This window comes from Pinus tabuliformis, chromosome 4_1 (genome assembly GCF_031772625.1).
Source record: "Pinus tabuliformis cultivar Carrire ecotype Pingquan chromosome 4_1, CPIR1, whole genome shotgun sequence".
NCBI classification, from domain to species: domain Eukaryota; kingdom Viridiplantae; phylum Streptophyta; class Pinopsida; order Pinales; family Pinaceae; genus Pinus; species Pinus tabuliformis.
The window spans coordinates 186,748,530-186,771,366 of record NC_142303.1 but is presented as its reverse complement, the minus strand read 5'-3'; the positions used below and the strand labels follow the sequence as shown (position 1 = coordinate 186,771,366).

The 22,837-nt window shown below is 35.0% G+C and overlaps 1 protein-coding gene across 1 annotated transcript in view; it reads left to right on the top strand.

The window, feature by feature from the left end:
* The window catches only part of LOC149174832 (cysteine-rich receptor-like protein kinase 7), a 68,692-nt gene extending 64,429 nt beyond the window's left edge, over positions 1-4,263 (top strand). Inside the window, exons 2-6 of the mRNA XM_089422697.1 lie at positions 2,403-2,536; positions 2,780-2,990; positions 3,081-3,315; positions 3,553-3,703; positions 3,847-4,263. Coding sequence (XP_089278823.1) covers positions 2,403-2,536; positions 2,780-2,990; positions 3,081-3,315; positions 3,553-3,703; positions 3,847-4,212 — 1,097 coding nt within the window. The 3' untranslated portion in view covers positions 4,213-4,263. The remainder of the gene's footprint in view (positions 1-2,402; positions 2,537-2,779; positions 2,991-3,080; positions 3,316-3,552; positions 3,704-3,846) is intronic.
* The last annotated feature ends 18,574 nt before the right edge of the window (positions 4,264-22,837 follow it).

Genomic DNA, 22,837 nt, shown 5'->3' with positions numbered 1-22,837 from the left:
ATTTAGGAAAGGTTTGCACTTCAAGAGATTTGATCCATCTCGGCTCTTGATAGATCCAAAGTTAAGGTTTATTTAGGTCTCTCTCCTCTTCTCCCCCCTCCGTCTTTGTGTCTCCCTCTCTCTCTCTTAGCCTTCTCTCACTCTCTCAATCCTCTCCTTCTCTCACTTTTCATTCCTCCTCTCTCCTTTAATTTTTTTTATCTCCTTCAGTGCAAGAAATCAAGTAGGATTAGAAATCACCATCTACACTAAAATAAATGCATCTAGTACAAGAAATATTCTTCCCTCTCCCCCCCCTCCATCTATATCTATATCTCCCTCCATCTCTTCTTCTTCGTTTCTCTATCTCACCGCCCAAAACACGCATGTTCTCTCTCTCTCTCTCTCTCTCTCTCTCTCTCTCTCTATATATATATATATATATATATATATATATATCTATATATATATGTATATATATATGTATATATATATATATGTATATATATATGTATATATATATGTATATATATGTATATGTATATATATATATAGATATATATATATATATATATATATATATATATATATATATATATATATATATCCCTCTCTCTATCTATCTCCTCTTCTCTCTATTGACCTTCCGTCCATATCTCTATCTCCCTCTGTCTCTCTTGTCTTTCTATATCACCCCAAAACATAGACACTCTTTCTCCATATATATCTATCTCTCCCTCCCTCTCTATCTTCCCCTTTTCCCCTTCTCTGCCCCCCTTGTATCTTTTTTCCCTTTTTCTCTCGTCTCTCCCTCTCTCTCTCGTCTCTCCCTCTCTCTCCATCTCCATTATCACTCCCTCTCACTCTCTACACCCTTGTCTCTATGTTTCTTTATTCTTATCTTCCTCTCTCTCCCCCTTCCTCTCTCCTTCTCTCTCGCATCCTCACTCTCTTCCTTCCTCTCTTTGTCTTTCTCTCCCACCTCCCTCTATCTCTCCCCCTCAACTCTCTCTTTCTTTCTCTCTTTGCCCTCCAACTTTGTCACTATCTCCCCTCCCTCTTTCTTTCTCTCTCCTATTTTTCTCCATCTGTCCTTTGTTTCTCTATCTTTACGCCAAGCATAAACATTCTCTCTCCATCTCTTCCTTGTCACTCCCTCTCTCTGTCCACTTTTCTCTCTCTATGCATTTCTTCTTCTCTCCTTTTCTCTCCTTCCAACTCCATCTCTCTATCTCTCCCTCTCTCCTCCTTTCTCTCACTCCCTCTATCTCTCCACCTCTATCACTCTGTGTCTTTGTTCTTTACTCCGATATATATATATATATATATATATATATATATATATATATATATATATATATATATATATATATATATATATATATATAATTTAATATTATATTAAATTTATTATTGTATTAATTTAAAGTTATTAAGTTGAATAATATTAATATTAATACTAATATTAGATTTCATAATATTTTTTACATGACATGATAATAAATTTACAATAAAACTACATTAAATATTAAAAGATTTTACAACAAGATTTTGGATTCTATGTTGAATTAACCTTTTTACTTTGATTTAAGAAATGGTAGTGGGAGTGAAGATGTTTAAAATTTTACCTAATTTGGAATTCAAATTTAAATTCAACATATATGATAAAACAACTATTAAATGCATGAGATAAGTGTGTTGTAATTTTTTTTTTATCTAAGGCATGACATAATTGTATTGTAGGTTTTTTATCTAAAGCTTATGAGATAATTGTATTGTAATATTTTGTTTTATACTAATTTTTTTCTATTTTTATTTATTATTTATTAGAGAAATTAACATAAACATTATTTAGATTTCTATTTTTTCTATGTTGATCAACATTAATTAAAATTTAACTTTAAGCATGAACATACTTATACTTCTGAATCATAATTGACTATAAAATATATAACCCATCTAAAATTAAGATTTTGATGTATAAGATTTTTATATTTCTACTGCATGTCATTCATATATATATATGATATATTACATAGAGCACAAATATAAAAATATGTCAAAATGTAATATATATATATATATATATATATATATATATATATATTATATTATATTATATTATATTATATTATATTACATAGAGCACAAATATTCTCAAATTCCATAAATATAAAACCGGTCTTCTTGTTATAATATTGTATATTTATATTTTATATTAACGACACTAAAATTTACGATTGTTTTCAATTTACACCCATGGCACGGTATACGTTAAAGCTCGCCTTCAATGGTTAAAATGTATAAATTTGAATTTTTGTTTTTGTGTTTTATAACGTAACTTTCCACGTTAAAATGCATAAATTTGAATTTCTGTTTTTAGGTTTTATAATATAACTTTCAACTGTCTTTTCATTGTGCAGATCATCGGGAGGAAAGCACATTGTTGGTTAATGATCGACCAACGATATTTACAATGGAAACATTAGTAGCTGCTACGAGAAGCTTTCATGATGATAACAAGCTCGGAGAGGGAGGCTTTGGCCCTGTATACAAGGTAATATACATGGACTAAGAAAACTACCACCAGTCATTTTTACAATCTTAAATTATAGAAACTATGCTCGGTTCTCTAATTGCACCCATGAGGGTTGGATGAAGATTATTAGCTTGATAGCAAATATTATGCAATGAAGTTAAGGTTAAACACTTCACAAACGATTCATATAGAAATTTTGGTTTGAATCTCACGGGTACTTTATAAACGCTTCATATGGAAATTTTGGTTTGAATCTCTCAGGGAACTACTCAACATGGAGAGGAAATAGCTGTGAAAAAGCTGTCATTAAAATCTACGCAAGGAAGAAAAGAATTTCTGAATGAAATTAAACTTGTGGCCAAAATTCAACATAAGAATCTTGTGAATCTACTAGGCTGTTGCGCACAGGGGTCAGAAAGGTTGCTTGTTTATGAATACTTACCCAATAAGAGCCTTGATAAAGTCCTATTTGGTGAGTGAATTCCATTTTATCATCTATCTAAATATTAAACATTATTATTGTTACAAGAATACATGTAATTAAATCTCATTCACGATACAGATCCAAACAAACGCAAAAGGCTTGATTGGCGGAAGCGTTACAACATCATAATGGGAGTAGCTCGTGGACTTCTTTATCTTCATCACGATTCTCCGCCGCGAATTATTCATCGGGACATTAAAGCAAGCAATGTATTGTTGGACGAACAACTGAACCCAAAGATTGCAGATTTTGGCTTAGCAAGACTTTTCTCTGAAGACGAAACTCACGTCAGCACAAGAGTTGCTGGAACTTAGTAAGATTTCAATATAATCATCGCTCTCACACATTGTCAACACATATGTTTTCCTCTCCCCTGATTGACAGTAATGTAGTTTATGCCATCTATGTATTGTTTTGGAGACTTACATTTTCGGTTAAGCATTTCCTTTCTAAGATATACAACCACAGTTTGCTATGCAAATAACGTATCATTAACCAGTTCTTTTTTGCCTTTTTATGTAATCTTTGACATTGTACATTGGCTATGTAGCGGGTATATGCCACCAGAGTATGCTATGCAGGGACAATTATCTGTGAAAGCTGATGTGTATAGCTTTGGCGTTCTTCTCCTCGAAGTTATCACAGGAAGAAAGAACACCGATTACAATTTGTCACCTGAAATGCAGATTCTTTTGGGATGGGTGAGATACTGTTTCCTTTGTATACCGAACTCAGCATAGCTGTTGTTTAGCTCATATATAAATCCTTTAGGGATTTCACAGTCTGAAGTATATATATATATATATATATATATCATAATGACGAACCCGTTGTGTTAATGCAGGCATGGAGATCATACGATGGGGGAAATATTGTGCAACTGATTGATCCAGCCATAATTGAAACGTGCGATGATCAGCAAGCTTCGAGATGCATTCATGTTGGCCTTTTGTGTACACAACCCGAATCCCATCTTCGGCCACTGATGTCTACAGTAAATTTGATGCTTTCAACTGATTCTGTGACGTTATTACCTGATCCCACGAAGCCTGCTTTCGTGAGTTCCTACGTTTCCCAAACCAACCAAATAAACAGTTCTGGATCGTCACATGCGTCTGCACCCGCATCTTCTTCTGTGTCACCCGCTCACATTCCTGCGACTCCCGCATCTAACGCCACTGATTCCACTAGTGAGTTGATACCTAGGTAATGCAAGATATGCTCTTCAAATAATCGAGAGATTTCAGTGAATGCTTTAACGTTAGTTTATTACTTAGAAATCATTTACCTATTTTTATTTTATCTTTTCATCATTATTTATTTTTATTTTATCTTTTCATCATTATTTTAAAGTAAACCAAAAATACATAGCACCACTCAAAAACAAAAAACAAAAAAAAATTAATATTTTTAATATTCAATTAAAAAATCTAACCCATAACTTATTTTTTTAAATCTCAATTAAATATTTTAGAAGATTTTTTATTTTTTTAAATCTCAATTAAATATTTTAGAAGATTTTTGCCACAAATTAAAGAGCGTTTTTTAGTAATACTTTTCGAAGATTTTTGCCGCAAATCAAAGAGTGTTTTTTTAAGTGGAATTGGGATAGTCTCGAGTTGAATAGAAGTAATAAACCTTTTTTTTTTAATTTTTTTTTTCTAAATATTAATTAAAATTAAAATTAAAATATTTTTATTAATTTGGTAAATGTGGTGATGAAAATTTAAAATTGTTATTTAAAAGTAATTAAATTTATTTTATTTTTTAAATTCACAAGTTTATATTTAAAATAAGAAAATAATATAATTTTAAATGTTATAGTTTAATTGTTATATTTTTTCTAAGTTTTTGCTTTTCATATTTTTGGGTCAAATATTTCAATATCTCAATTTTTCAAAGTACAAAATCCATTTAAGTATTTAAAAATAGATTTTAAATATCAAAATAACTAATTTAACCAAAAATCATTTGTTGGATTCCAACCAAAATCTCCATAACATAGAATAGTTAGACATCCATTTTAAACATTATTTTCATAAACACATTAAGAATAAATTGAAAAAAAATTGCAGATTGGTTAGTTGCTTTGGTCCATAGTTTACCTATTAGACTTTTTGGAGAGTTTTTTGGCACATTTTCAGATCAAAATTGCCCAAAATCAAGTAGTGACTTGCTGAATTCAAAAGTTTGAGTTGTGAACTCTTGAAAATCTAGTGCCGTTTCAACTCACTTAATTCATATATGCAATCAATAACCCACTTTAAACAGAAAAGATGAAGATTTGACCAAAAAAAATAAAATTCTGCCACTAAAAACTCTAAAAACAATTAATAGTGAGACAATACACAATTAACTACTTCATATGTCCTTATTTAATTAATAATCCTCTACCATCTTAATAGTTCTACTATTTTACACTATAAATTACCAGATATAAACTCGTTGATATTCATTAGAGCTCTTTCAGCAAAGGAAATCATTAAAAAGTTAAAAAAAATAGGAAAAGTATGAAAAGTTTTTGAAAAGCCCAAATCTAAGGCACTTGAAACAAAATCCAACTTCTTTTATGGATAGAAGAATACGAGATCAAGAGAGGACATTCTATCCAAAGTAAGCATAACAGTAAAATAATATTTTTTCTCTTAAATCTAATAAACAAATATTATATATATATATATATATATATAAACTTGTTATCCCTGTTTTCCTTTCATTATTGGTAATATTGCCTTCCACCATTGAAATATTATGCTTCAATAACCATATTGAACACTTGTGAATCCTCTCATTTCCCTAAAAACTTTTGCACTCGGTTCTGTTGTTGTTCTTCCACGGTTGTTCACCAATTTATTAACTATGTAAGAACTACTCAACACAACCTTCCAAAAAATCATCTCTTCTGTCCAATTCCCTCACCACCCTTTGCTTCTTAGGTTAATAGATGGTGATTTGTTGTCCATCATAAATCCGGGTTACCATAAAATTATGTTGTTGTCCATCTTGCTTCCGCTTAAATGTCATTTGTTATTTTTTTTCATGGTCGGATATTCCTCATCTACTTGTAAATAATCTCAATAAAATCTTATTATTTTAGTTACTATTGGAGATGTATGCTTGAAATTGAAATTGAAATTGTATGACTAGATTTGGATGAAAATACTATTTTCTCTACAAGTTAAATTATATATATAGAATATTTCAATTTAAGTCATAAAAAATTATTTCACCATACACATTAAAATAGTACATTTTATTGATATATTGTTCATAATAAAAATTATTATGTAAATTTTCAATGTATATATATATGGAAATAAACTTGAATATATGAGTAAATTTCTTTCCTTTTTTCCATATAAGTGATAATGGCCAACCCAAACTATTTTATAATTATAATTTCCATTCACAACTTACAACATATTATACACATCTTATGGAAATGCAATTGAATGAATAAACATTGTGTTGCTTTGCCTGGTCTATAAGAAGAGCATCAAGAGGGCCTTTTCCTTGAAAATCTTGGCTCGTATAGCTAATTACATACTCGCTAACTTTAATAGCCTTGTACCAGCTAGGAAGGGCTTCATCGATCAATTCATGGGTGACAACAATCAACACATTCAACTCTAATTAGTATTTTCCACTACCCGGTGCTCGACACTCTTATATTTCCCATTTCTTACTATCTGCCATTAGATAATCCTTCTACCATTTTACAGACAAAATGTGAAGGTTTAACTGATGTAATTATTCTGAAGTAGACAAACAATTGAACTCGCTAAAGGAGATCAAAGAATGTCACTTACCTGTAACAAATACCTAATGTTGATAATAAGAGCTTCAGGAATAGGGGCCACAATAAACCATTGCTCGTCTTTCTAGAACTAGAGACCCTCTACTCCATTTTCGAGAAGAAAAGTCAGTATATCTCCATTTGAATGCGGTCTAAGGTCATCCACCATGTTTAATTGAGGGCAAGGAAAGTAATAATTGATTCTGAGTTGGTGCAGTGGTTCTTTGATTAGGGTTTGGATATAATTTGGGTCTAGCCCTAAACCCTCTGATAGAAGACTCAACAACTTCTCTATAACCCGGATGATCTCTTCTCCATATTTTTCATCTACTTCCCTTCATGGTGTGTAAAATAGTGTATCATAATGGATGCAATCTCATATCAGGGTTTCAATTATCACACAATGTATATGTGTATAGAGTTGTACCTGTATGTGGAGGTTGTTTTGGGCCATTTCTTAACGACTTCGGCCCACTTTGGAGAAATATAATGAACAAGGCCATCAACGCAATCCAATACCATGTCATTAGAAATGTCAAAGAAGCAGCCATAACCTTCAAGAATATGAGTTCCAGGTGTCACAAGAGATATTTCTCGTTTTTCTTTAGGAGAAAGATAAAAATGTCCTGTGAAAACCGTTTCACAGTCTCTATTAGTGACAAAGGTATGGCATGATTTATAATCTTCAAAACAATGGAAAATTAATGAAATTAGAAGGCCAAACAATATTTAAACTGGTTGGATGATTGATAGAGGAAAGGGAAAAAAGAAAATGCCAAAACTGTGATCCCATACAATCCTAAAAGAAATCATATTCCTATGATACTCAAGCTAATTGGTTCACAGTATTGAAGCATTGGTCGATGTCTTCGAGGCCTGCTAGGTCGATGACGGGAAAAAGAGTGTTGTACTTGAAGAGGAAAAATTAGCCTCAGATCAGATGGAAGGATGTACAGTGCAGGGACTTCCTTCAATTTCCTTTCATGGATTGTCTGCATAAGATCAATGGGTATCCCAAGTCTTTTAGACTGCCTCAAAAGAGCCTCCATGGTAGCAGATTAAGAATCCATATTCGTAGCAAGTAATGGAATTGGAGTGACGTGAAACTTGAAATTGGAAACCTCGAAGACATGATTATAGGACCTCGGGCACTCTGACATACAAATATTTGCAGATAGTGTAGAAAAATTCTACAAATCCAGCTTTGATACCATGTAGAAAATCCGCTGATAGGTTAACCAAATAATGCAATATAGATCAAAGCAAAATACTATAACCTACCTCTACTATCAATTTGTGGAAGCTTAAAGATCGAGCTGAAAAATATAACGAGAAGAAGAAGAATCAATGGCACAATACATATGAAAATACTTTGGGGAAAGCCTCAGCTAAAAACCCCACATTATTGTATTATCATACAAGGTGGAAATACATAGGAACTATACAAAGCCTTAGCTCTCATAGCTAGTTAGTTCTCAGTACAATCCTCATAGATGCTCACAGGAAATCTTGGCTTCTCTCTAGCCTTCCTCTCTGCCCTCCAAGCTCCTATTCCCTTGCATTGTTCCTTGTGGATGATTCCTTGTTACCAAGTGGATGATCTCCTTCCAAAACTGCACAAATCCTCAACGATGAACTGACTCTTAATTCTCTATTAGTCCCTCAACCAGTTTGGAACTAATTTAACTAGACTTAACTCAGTAAATTGAGTTAACTAATTACAACTCAAATATAACTCAATCTTATCTCCTTAATTTAAGGGATAACTCTTGCATGACTTCATAAAGACTTCTAACTTGAATTTCTCCATCTAATTAACTCAAAATAGATTAATTAATTATTTCCAGGTAGTTGTTAAGACTAATTTTGATTTTAATTCACAATTTAATTCAAGGACAAATTAAATTGGAATATTCTTGTTGCCATATTTCAACACTTCCTCTCAAAAAGAAAGGGATTATCTGCCACCCTGATCCTGTCTCTATGGAACTCGAATTTACACTTTGACAAAGCCTTTGTCAAAATTTCAACATCTTGCTCCTATGTCAAAATATACTGCAGTAACATGATCCTCCTGACCTGTGAAAATCCACGGGCAACAAATCTTGCCTTATGCTTCTCCACACTACCATCAACAACTTGATTTACCTTGTAAAGCCAACGGGAACTCATAACTGACTTATTCTCTGGTCTCAAAACCACATCCCAAACACTGTTACGAACTATGGAGTCATACTCCTCCACCATAGCATCAACCCAAATCGGTTGCTGCACTGCTTCCTTAAAGGAAAATGGCTCAGTCTCAACACATTCCCCAGCAAGGGCCATGTATCCAGTGTACCTCTCAAGTGACCTCCTCTATCTGCACTGAGAAGATAGTGCTCTCACATTCTCTCTCACATCCTCCAACAATCTGTCAACTTCTCTTGTGCGCTTCTGTCCATCTTTCGAAGACTCTTCTTGCGTGGATGTCTGCACTCCTGGAACCTCTACATGTAGCTGCTCCTCATCAGTCTAAGGGTCCTCCTCCTTGGGAACCAACAGTTCCTCCACAGCCTGTAGTTGCAGTTCCCTCTCAAGGGAAACTCACATGGCCTTCTGCTCATCAAACTTGAAATCTTTGCGAACCATTTCTCTCCGACTGGTAGGAAAGTACACCCGATAGTTGTGAGGTGTATCAGTGTACCCCAAAAATATCCCCAACTCTGCTATCGGCTCAAGCTTCTTTCGTGCATCCTCTGTCACATGACAATATATCAATGAGCCAAAGATCCTGAAGTGACCCACATCTGGTCTCTTACTGGAGAAAGCTTTCTCTGGTGTCTTCATCCTAAGTATGTGATGTGGGCTTCTATTCTGGAAATAGATTGTTGTGTTGCATTCCTCAACCCATAAGTGAAGGGGTAGGCCTTGGTCATGCAGCACTGCCCGTGTTGCCCCTACAATAGTTCTGTTCTTCCTCTTGGCCACCCCGTTCTGTTGTGGGTTATGAGGTGCCATCAACTCTCGTTTAATTCCTTCCACTCCACAGAAGTCCTTAAACTCTAGAGAGACATATTCTCCACTGTTGTCGCTTCTCAAGGCCTTGATCTTCTTCCCTGACTCTTTCTTGACCAAAGCTTTGAACTCACAAAAATTTGTGAACGTTTGGTCCTTCTTCTAAATGAAATAAATCTAGCATTTACGAGAATAGTCATCAATGAAAATCACATAATACCTTTCCTTTGTTATGGATGCTGTCAAGAATGGTCCACACACATCAGTATGAACTCACTCTAAGATAGCCTCTACTCGACTGTCTCGATCATGAAAGGAAAACTTGGTGTACTTTCCCAAGGTACAACCATTGCATGCATCAACTTGCTCAAGTTTGCCTTTGGGAAGTCCTATAGATATTTGCTGCATTATCTTCAAAGCCCCATGATGCAAATGGCCCAACCGCATGTGCAACAACTCACCAATGTCTTGGCTTTGCACCAATTCGGCTTTCACACTCAATGTTGCACAATCACCTACCTCTAGTTTACAGATATTCTTCACCCAAATCCCTATCCTCTTGGTCTGATCCGTGGCTATGTGTCTTAGGAATGTCTTTCCTTTACTAAAGACAACATCGTAGCTTTTGTCCTCCAACATCGTGACCCTTACCAAGTTATTCTTCAGTCTAGGCACATACAACACATTTGTCAAGGTGAGACGAGCTCCATTCTCCCTTTGAAAAGCAACCGTGCCCACTCCTGAAACACTATACCTTCTTTCGTCACTCATCTCTATGCGCATCTTGAGGTCTTTCTCCTCCAAGGCATTGAATAAATTTTTATCGCCTGTCATGTGGAATGAGGCTCCACTATCAAGATACCATACACAACCCATCATCGATGACACCATGCATGAGATGAAGGTAATGTCCATTTCGAACTAAGCGGATAATGCCTCACCTTCCGATCCCTCCAAACATCCCTTCTTGGACTTCTTCGATGGGAAATTAGTCGCATAATGTCCCATCTCATGACAATTAAAGTATCTTACTTTAGACATGTCACCCTTATTCCCTCCATGAGAATAATCCAATTTGAAATAGGAAGCCTTCCCCTTCCCTTTCCTTGCCTTACTTACTAAGGGCATTATTTATTCATCATAATTCTTTGATGAAGCACCATCTCTTGTGCTCCACCTAATCTCCTCCTGCATAAGATCCCACCACAGTCATTCCCAATCCAGCAGTTTCTCCCTTCCATTCACAGAGTCCTGGTAGCTATTCCAACTCTTTGGAAGGCCAAGGAGAGAGAGGCTCACCATATCATCATCGGTATTAGTTATTCCCACACTGCCAAGCTCATCTCTGCAGGTGGTGAGCTTGTTCAAATATGTGGAAATAGTATTTCCCTTCTCCATCTTGATTCTTTGAAGCTTATCCTTGGGCACAAATTTCCTCTAGTCGCTACTATTCTGGTAGAGGTCCTTCAATGTCTTCCACATTGAAAATGGAGTATCCTTCCCATGGAGACTCGAGACAATATGGTCTTGAACTCCCTCAAGGATGATCCATCTCACCTTTTCCACACACTTCTTCCACTCAGCCAACTCTTGTGCATTAGTTGAAGCTGGCTTTGGGATTTCTTGATCAATGAATTCTTTCAATCCATTTTCTTCTAATACAACCTCCATTCTATCTTTCAAAGCTATGTATTTCAAGCTACTTTCCAAGGCATACTCGAGTCTCAAGCCATAGAATACCATTGACCAACCTTGAAGTATGATATGAATTCGATTTGCACCTGGAACCCTGAACTTCAAACTTCGAATTCTCTTCTCAGTATACTGTTCACAGCTCCGATACCATGTAAAAAATTTCTACAAATCCAGCTCTGATACCATGTAGAAAATCTGCTGGTAGGTTAACCCGATAATGCAATATAAATCGAAGAAGAAACTATGACCTACTTCTACTATCAATTTGCGGAAGCTTAAATATCGAGCTGAAAAGTATAAATAGAAGAAGAAGAACCAATGGCATAATACACATAAAAATACTTTTGGGAAAGCCTTAGCTAAAAACCCCACACTGTTGTATTATCATACAAGGTGGAAGTACATAGGAATTATACAAAGCCTTAGCTCTCACAGCTAGCCATCTCTCAGTTCAATCCTCACAGATGCTCATAGGTAAACTTGGATTCTCTGTAGCCTTCCTCTCTGCTATCCAAGATCCTATTTCCTGGCGTTGTTCCTTGTGAATGATTCCCTGTTACCAAGTGGATGATCTCCTTCCAAAACTGTGCAATCCTCAAGCATTAAATCCTTGATTGCATGCATGAGTTTTATCCATGAGCAAGCACATGAAAATAATAGTACATTTTCCTTGACATTAATCTCAATTGGGTCTTTCTCATAATAGACATGCATGATTTTCTGATGAGGGAATCTTCAATTAACTGGAGTAGTACTAGTTTAGTGCATGCATGCATCAACTGACTATTAACTCTCTATTAGTTCCTCAACCAATTTGGAACTAAGTTAACTAGACTTAACTTAGTAAACTGAGTTAACTAATTACAACTCAAATATAACTCAATCTTATCTCCTTAATTTAAGGGATAACTCCTGCATCACTTCAGAAAGACTTCTAACTTGAATTTCCCCAACTAATTAATTCAAAATAAATTAATTAATTAATTTCAAGTAGTTGTTAAGACTAAATTCGATTTTAATTCACTATTTAATTCAAGGACAAATTAAATTGGAATATTATTGTTTCCATATTTCAACAGATAGGCCAAACCTCAGGAAATTCCTACTGCCACATTATATTGTTGTTCCCATGTCAAACATCCTATGTCTCTGTCACTGCCGCCACTACACTAATCTGAATGCAAAAATAGCCATTTATCTAGTTGTTGTCCATGAGCTCATAAACCAAGAACCTTTGGGGGGCATTGTTCCCCCCCTTCCTCGAATATCTGTAGAGTGAGCTCTTATAAGGAGAGATCTATTCATAGCACTTGAAATTGGAGTAAAACCAAAGGACAAAACATGTGGTGAGGGTGCCAAGCTATAAAACCTATATTGAATGTTCATATGAGATTTCTAAGATCTTCTTCCAGAAATTCTCTCCTTCTTGTGAGCATTCTGGTGTCCTCCATGTTCAGTTCCATAAACTCTATGAAAAAATCAAATGCACTCTCCTGAAACTCTAGCGTGAAATACTTCGTCGCAACAATTATCTCCTTCTTGTGGGAATTTTGGTGTCCTCCATGTTCAGTGCCACAAAATCCATAAAATATTCAAACGTACTCTCCTGAAACTCCAGCATAAAATAATCCAGCGTAGATAAATGTCAAGTGGAGAGTAGAAGGGTGGCTTAAAAATTTGTGCACAGATGTCAGACAAACATGAGAATTGTAGACTAAAACCAGAGGTTGACTGATTCAAAATAATGCCTACCAGCCTAATTATTGAACTTAGTGTTGTAGTTAAAAGAAAATAAATATATGATAAGTAAAGGCATTAATTTATAGTGTTGCAGTTAAAAGAAAAGAAATATATGATAAGTAAAGGCATTAATTTATATAGTTTTTTTGGAACTTAATTTTTATATTTAAATAGGGTGGGAATGAAAGTAATAAGTTTTTTAGAAGTGTCTATGTGAAATAAATAGAAGATGTTGAAAATTTATTGACCTTGAAAATAAACAAGTTATAAAATGATTGAATCCTTTCACTACTGCATCTAACTCCACCTATTCCATAATTAATGTGTTGGTACCTAGGTTAATGAGTTGCTAACTAGGTAATGCAAAACTTGCAATTCAAATAAGAGAGAGATTTGAGTGAATGCTTTAACATTAACTTATTATATGGCATCTTTAATGAAGTGAGTAATTGGATAAATACTAAATGTTAAGTTACGTTGGTCAGATGTAAGTAGCTAAATTTGCATAAGGCACTCAAAAATTATATTCGCATAAAAATAATAATACAATATAAACATAAGATGTTATGCTTCTCGACAGCTAATCTATCTTATACATGCAATCTCTTATTTGAGTGAATATCCCAAGCACAGACCAATCTAGAATGCTAACTAGTTGGAGAGAATCTCTCAACCAACTAGACTTCAACAAACTCCTAACCACTATGAACATACTCTCCTACTTAGAAGGCATCACAACTAGGACAAGCAGGATTTGTATTTTCTAAGTTCCCCACTTAATGACTACTTGTCTTGATCTCAATCAACAAAATTTACTTGTAGTCCTTGTGTTTACAAACATGATAAAAATGAATATGTTGATGTCCATATAAATTAAAATACATCCACTAGAATGCATGGGTACCAACCGCTACAACTGCGAGTCTACTAGGATGTCCTTCATGTACATGGTTTAGTCAACCATTATATCTGCATATATGTACATTTACCCTCAAGTCCTCCACCATCATTAACAACCTGGGTTTTCTCAGATTACCCGTAACCATGCACTAGGTTTTATCAACTTACCCTAAACCATGCTTAGGGTTTTTTCGATTGACCCTCAAACATGCTACGAGAATCCCTGTACACTTCGCTCTCACACTTATGGTTTCTAGCTTACCACAAATCTACATTGCAAAGTGGTTTTTGGCTAACCACAAACCTGCACATACAAAGTGGTTTTAATATTAATGCGCACTTCATGGGGGTACAGATGCCTTACAAATCTGACAACAAAAATTCAGGTACATAATATTACAAACTTTTGAATGACCACTACAAAAAATCATAGACTTGCTCACTAATACATGTATGTGATACATAGTACACCATGCTCATTAGTCTATTCCACAAACTCACAAAGACTTTCAATTGGTTGTCCATCATCCTTTAACCTTTATTGTTGCTCCTTTACCACCTCTTTTGAAATTGTTCATATCGTCCACAACATTGTCTTTAACATATTTAATGTCATTGTCCAACATTTATCTTGGGTTTCCATATTCACATAACTGTGATTTTCTAGAGTAGACAATTCTAACAAAGTCACTAGACATTGAATTGCTTGAACTCAATAAACTTATCTTCAATAATCCAAAACACTAACCATAAATCCATGAACCAATCACTTCATAAAATATGAACTTATTCTTTACCGTTGTCATAAAACAAATTACAGTAAAAGTGTTGTGTATGCTTAATTGGCGACCACACTTAAAAAAAAAAAAAGCACTCCCATTAAAATATCACAATACCTTGTAAATTGTGTCTTTAATATCCAACTTGGAATCTAGTAACACAAAAGTTTCAACAATGCCTCTACACGACACTCAATGTAGCAACTCAATAGTGCCTCCACATTCAAAGATTGTTTCAACTCTTTATTCAACATAGATAGTACCTCCATTACACAACAATAAGTTCAAGCATTGGCATACAATGAAAGCAAACTAGTGAAACAGACTGCTCGGGTCACTCCCAACACAGTTCTTGCAGCTAGCTCTCGAATCCACGCAACAAGCTCAACAATCCATACTCACTTCAATCACTCTTATTTAAAAAAAACCAACACTAACCTTAGGATCAGAGCAAGTAGTAGCACAAAAAATAGTTCCAACATCATTGCTTACACCAAAAATGTTATCTTCTCACTACATTACATGTTGGCTCTATACACATTTTTCAACAACAACATAATAAAAAACCTATACAAATTGGAATTGAATCATCCATCACAAGTTTCAATGCAAAGGAAAATGAAGAGGCTTCTATGCTCCTCTTAGTCAACAAAGTACTCCTCCCACTCAATGAACACTCCTCTACTTGGCCAAAGCAGCTCCCTTTCTCCTTTGTTAAGCAACTATGCACAATGATTAGCAAGAATGGAAAATGGCTCATTGATGGCTTTCACACCCTCAAAGAAATATCACAACATAGAAATAGATCGTTGTGCTTGAAACAATTTCTCCTCGATTAACACAACCACACACATCCCCAATATAATTGGGAAACATAATGTAGGTCTCAAACTGGAAATACTCCAACAAATATCATTCTCTAGTGACACCTCAAATGCATCCACAATTCAATAGTAGTTCACAATAGACTCCACTTCAACTGATGTCGCTCTCCTCCACACGCAATAGGTTTATTTTATATATAACAAATTCAAATAAAAACACACTAACAACAATACACTCTCAAAATAGATACCTATACTCTCTATTTCCCTGGAGGAGCCAAGGCCTCAACCCATATGAGCTATGATACCAAGTTCAATTTGCATAGGCACTTAAAATTTATATTCACATCAAAATAATAATATAATATAAATACAAGAAGCTATGTCTCCTGATAGCTAGCCTATCTTGGACATACAATCTCTTGGTTGAGTGAATATCTCAACCACACACCAATCTAGGAAGCTAATTATTTGGAGAGAATATCTGAAACAACTAGACTTCAAAAAAATCCTAACCACTAGGAACATACTATCATACATAGAAAGCATCACAACAAAGACAAGTAGGAATTATATTTTCCAAGTTAAGTATGTTGGAAAAACATATAGAAATTGCAGTTTTATTTTTATTATGATTATATTTATATTGACTTATTACTGTGCCCTTGGGGGTTTTGTTTAGTGGCCTTGTGCCCTTTCTTCTCTTGAGATTGATGTCTTGGTAGGTTTGGATGACCAACGTTATAATGGTTATTTTCTCATTTTTAGACTTCATTTGATACTGTTTATTTTCTTTTTTTATTTAGTCTTGCAGCTTAGGGTTAGATGGCCCTTGGGTTTTCTTTTCTGAATGTAAAGTTTCTTTCTTTACGATGAAATGAAGTGGCCTTTCAGAATATCTCTAAGCTTAACTTTCCAATGAGAGTATCTTTTGCCATTGTTTTTTCTTAGCAGTCACAATATCTTCTGGGTTATTTATTTCCGGTCAGAATATATTCCCACATTGCCATAGAGATGAGTGGTTGCTTGTTGTTGGGCAATATCCATTGCTCCATACACAGTTTTTTGACAGGTCTACTTTCCCTGTATCTTTTTTTTTGCATAGTTTAGTGGCCTAGGGTTTGTTGTCCCTAAGTTTTTAGTATGCTTATGAATATGAATAATATGTAATATAGGGAATATACTGACACATATTATATATGTAAACTTATTTTTATTTCATAGGAAGTTATTGATCTTTCTTTTTCTTAAGAAAAAAATGATTTATAAGAATTAGAAGTTCAAAATTTTATATTTTCATGGAATTTTCCATTATATTGACATGATTATTTTTTTGTTATCTACATTAACTTAATAGCAATAAGATATACCGTACTTAAAAATTTAATAGTATAGTTAAAATAATGAAACTATATATAATGGATACATATAATTAAATTATATATATGTGTGTGTGTGTGTGAAAGAGAAGAAGGCTTTTAATACTTATGTTAAAAATGAAAGTGATAAAATAATTAGAAATGTAATTTGAAATAAGTAAGATGAAGGTGTTGAAAATAATTAAGTTATAAAACTTGGAAATATTAAATATAATGAATTTGATGTAAATTTGTTAATTGTAAGAATATATTGTATGAGCTTAGGAATTAATTTTATTATAAAGAGCGCAAAGAGCAGGAATGCAGTATGTACGGGATTATTGGAAGAGCGAAACAGTGAATGACATATGGAGAGTCTGGAAACGACCAGAGGAATTGGATGAAACTATAAGTCAAGAGGTTGGCCAGGTGTATAACAGGGAATTAGAATCGAGAAAAATTAAAATTAGAGAAGGGAAGGATATCCTTAGATGGGGCAAAGCGATGAAGGGTCTTTTTACAGTCAAAGAAGCATATTACTGGGCAACGAGGGAGGAAAGAGAGGAGGATCCAGTGGAATGGAAAAAGATTTGGGAAGGTAAGTCGTGGCCAAAAGTAACATATTTTGTTTGGCTGGTGTGTAGAGGGAGGATCCTGACATGGGATAATATTCAGAAGAGAGGTATGTATGGACCGTCAAGATGTTATCTTTGTGGTAAGGAAATAGAAACTTAGGAGCATTTACTGAACAAGTGTCTATTTACTCGAAGTTTGTGCGAAGAGATTAGGATACTATTTGGTAAAACAAACAGGGATCCAGATAACCTCAGGAACACTTTGCTTCAATGGGGAAAGGGGAATTTTCAAAGCAAAGTTGTAAGAAGGATATGGACTCTGGCAGTGGGATTTATAATTTGGGAAACTTGGAAAGAGCGAAATCGAAGAATCTTTCAAGATAAAAGAAGTCATGAATCGAGAATTTGGGAGGTAATATGTAGATCGATCAAAGAAACGGTGTTTTCTGAAGTTTGGGATGAACAGGATTGGAAGCTGAATCCGGAGGAACAACGAATTGTTTCGAAACTGAATATGGATGTAAGAATGATTTACTCTAATACAAAGAAGAGACCCATATGAGGAGTGCAGAGCCCCAATCATTTTAGTTTGCCCGGAGAGTGAAGGATTAAATTAAGTTTCGATGGGGCCTCGAAGGGCAACCCCAGACAAGCAGGTCTGGGAGGCATATTTAGAGATAGCAGCGGTATTACACGATGGATATATGCTGAATTCGGAGGAGAAATGACGAATAACGAAGCGGAATTGTGGGCAGTATACCAGGGACTCCGAATAGCGGTTAGAAACGGTTATATGAATCTTGAAATTGAAGGAGACTCCCGGATTACGATAGAAATGTTGAGAAAACTAAGGGATGGCAAGCGCTGGGATCATGTTGCGAAGAGTTGGCGGACAGCAGGGATAATACAGGACCTTGAAGGACTGCTGAGGAGGATCGATTATACGATTATTAATCATGTATTGAGAAATGGCAACTGGGCAGCTGACTTATTGGCTAGTTGGGGAAGTGGAGGAGCGGACAGGAGAGTGGACGGTAGTTGGATGTTGGTAAAAGATGATCCGAGGTGGATCGAGTTAAACAATATATTAACCCAGGATTTAAATGAAGCGACCACACAAGCAGGTAATGCATAGTCACCTCCTGATCATGGTAAGGAGGGATAATCGTACAATAAATCATGATGGCATAGAGTGTCTGCAGGCTCGCGCATATGAATTAAATGTTCAGGAGGGTAGGATTAATCAACCCAAGGGCCGATTGCTCATTCCAAGAAGGAAAGGGGACAAGGTACCAAGGACGGGAGATAGTTTTGTCAGAGTGATGGTGATCGTTCCCAATTATGATAACACAAATGGAATGCGGATTAATGACGAAGACGGGACGCAAGGAAGCTTCAAGAAGCTAAGGTGGTCGAGCAACAATACATTAAACTATGCATGCAGTCGAATAAACCGAAGTAGGAAATTATTCGTGAACCAGAGCAAGGTGAGGGGAAGTGATAGGATTTTGGAGCAGACGGGGGTAGAAGAAATGGCAGAGGGTCAAGACAGAGACGTTGGAAGATGGATGAGAAGTAAGGAGGCTAGTCGAGAGCTAAAAGGTAAGCGCCAAGTCGAGGAGACCCTGAAGACGATTTTGCTGAATATCTCAGATGATTCAGCGGATGAGTTTGATATACGGGATTATATTTTGGAGGAGGAACCCCAGCGAGTACAGGCAGGTAAAGATGGTAAGGGGAAGGAGCATAAGATTGAGGAAGAGGACTGGGAAGCAGATGATGAGTATAAGGAAGCGGGCGAACAAACGACAGGTGGCCGACGAGGGAGGAGAATTGGAACGCGAGGGCAGAAGAAGGAATGTGTTAGCCAGTGAGGAAGAGGGGGATCGAGCGGACGAGGAGGATGAGTGAGTAGGAATGAAAGATCAGAGTTTGAAGAAGGAACTGTGAGTGAGGCCAGGGGAAGGAAAAGAGGTAAAAGAGATATGAGGAAGAAATTGCAGGAGGCAGAAGAGGCTTATTATCAGGACACCAACCCGAATATTCGAAGAATCATTGAGCAATTGGAAGATGAAGCTATGCAGGAGATCTCAGAGCCAGAAATGGAAGATTAGGAGCAGTATTTGCCTGACCCGGGGCATACAAGAGGGAGAATGTCATTGTATAAACAATCTTTACATGTTTATTGGGGAATGAAGAGATTATTAGCCAAAGCAATGGAGCAGGTAGCAATGGAAATGGTTGAATTGGCTTAAGGTATCCCTGTCCTGAAAAAGGAGCTGAAAAATATCCAAGTTACTTTACTGATGCAAGAGAGGAAGATGGACGAGATTATGAAGCTATTCCAAGCAAGCGGTGTGGGAGTCAAGACAGAGAAAGAGGCCAACCCGGAGACAAGGAATCAGTAGAAGATGGAGCTACTGCAAGGAGGTTTCTTACTTTCAGTTTTGTTTTGATATACTAGTTACTAATGACTCAGATGAAACTTAGTTTGAACGTAGTAAGATTAGATGGATATTTAGCATGGACAGAAAGACTGGTCGTATACTTTTTTTGGATGGCTGTTAAAAATTTCAGGTGGTCAAGAAACTCGGTTTCCCTTAAGGGCGGGTTGAGACCTGCTCATGTATGTACTGTTCTTTTTTTCCAGTAATAGAAATATAGTATCTCGCCTCAGCTTACAAAAAAAAAAATATTAAAAATATTTACTTTATTTTATTTTTTATATTATAGCATTTGAAAATGATGAGATAAAATTTTATTTTAGTGTTTTCAATCGTTCCAAGTTTATTTTAGTTTTTTATTTTATTTTTAAATTTGAAAAAGAACATAAATTTTATACATTATATGATTTTTGAACATTACTTATGTCAGTTAAAACTAATTAAGTAAATTCTAAAATAAATTACAATTTACCATCATTATATCAAAATATAACATTGTTGGAGGGTATAAAGTACAAAGTGCATGTAATGCTATTAAAATAATTGATTTAAAAAATACATTTGTGGATGATAATAAAAATAAAATTTAAATGAATAAATATTAAAAAATAATGAATTTATTTATTTGATATTTTCAAAATAAGGGCACCAAAATGGTAATAGAGTGCTAATCTAGGGCTCATTTGAAAGGTAGGCACTATAAGTTACTATGTGCACCAAGGAAGCGATAATGTTGTAATATGGTGGGATTACGCCTATGGCACATCAAGGGCAACAAAGATGGTCAATAATGTAAGGAAGCAATGCAGGGAAAGACCTATCCCTATATGCCGATTTTGAAAATCAACACATCATGTTTAGTGGATGTCACTTCAAAAATTCCACCATTTCTTATGAAAACCATTTAGCAAGACTAGACCCATATTTAAATCACATAGTGAAAGAAATAAATCATGGATTAGGTAAGAACATGACAATGTTTTTTAATTATATTTTTTTATTTTTATTTTTAGATATGATGCATTAGCTATGAATATTTCAAGCCTTAGTTACAACATCCATATATATGAGTGGGAATCCATGTCTTATGTACGTGCATGCGTATATGAATGCTTAGTTACTGTGACCAATGTAAAGATATCTAGAGGAATAATTTATGTACCTTACTATCCTCTCCATGGGTGTGCCTTTGATGAGGTTGAAGGGGATCTTACTAACAAATAAAAATCAAGCACCAAACATGTTAAGCACTAAAATGAAATGACCAACATGTAGAAAATAAAAAACACTCACATCACACACCAAAATCTAAATGACATAATATGAAAAACAAGATGAGATTTGATAGGTTACACAATGTAAGGCCCGCTAGTATGCATAGGCCAAGAATCTTCGTTGACATTAATTAACTCATGGGATATTTTTGGAAACATATGCCACACCATGCCAATGATAAACTAAATGTACCTAAAGTGAAATGCTCCTAAATATTTGTTATTTCAATGAGATGCAAGAACCATGTCATTATTAGGAACCACTTGAGGACATGAAGGGTAAGTATTCTTATGACCTAGCACATCTCCTTGGTGATGGCCATCATGAGAAAATGGAGATACAAGACACTTGTTGATGTCAGGATCTAGAATTTACAATTTAGGAGGAAACTAAATATTAGAAATACAAGGCTTGACTTGATCCAAGGGGGCACTTCACTTTATGGGCCAAGAAAGGACCCTTTCCACAATTTAAGATTTAATGTACCAATATCCACCATTTCTAAATTAGGAATAACAAATGAATCATAATGTGTATCATCCCTTGGCTTATCAGTTGAAGCCATTACCTATGATATGATCTCTTTCGAAGGAAGCTCAAGGTCAAGGAAGTCAAGAAAAATAAGGAGAGTGATGACCCATATGGAAAAAATATCTTGATCATATTGCATATTACGTTGGAGTTATGATTAGTGTTAATAGGTTTTGATGAGATCAGTAGAGAGTTAGTATATTTTATTAGAAGAAACATCAAGACCCTTGGAATTCATATTCCATGGGTACCAACTAAGGATCACGATACCTATGAAATCCAATGGTGATAAAGGAGATCAAGTTAATAGGAGCTATGGTTTCAAAGGTGAGTGGAAGGGGAATGGTAGGTGAACCCATGAGTGATGAATATTTAAGAATCACCATGAATCCATAATATTGTATGGATTCACTTATAAATAGTACATGCTTACCAATGTTTGTCATGGTATTAGCTATGTGGTAAAAAAATTGATTAATATTCAAAACCTTCCTATTATATGGAAAGTGAAGAATATCAAATGCCATTAAGACCATAAGTTATATTGCATATAACCAAATACACCCAAGGAAAAAATTACAATTATGAGGAGCATATACTACCTTGAGATTTTCTGAGATAGTCTTACCTCTTAGCTCTATGGCCAATTTAGTGAGAATTCCTTTTAGTTGTAAGATATGACCATTCAAGGCCTGAAGTGTGATACTTCATGGCATGAGTGTTGGATAACCAAGAATATTCTAGTATGACATGGAAATTAAGAAAACATAATCCAGTTTCATCTATAAGTGTTTGACAAACATCTTTATGAAGAACCATAACATGGATTTGGAAAGAATTCTAGTGGGAAATTCAATGTTGACTTGTGTCCATGTCAAATGTGACAAGACTCCTATGTGAGAAATATGATACACCTATCAT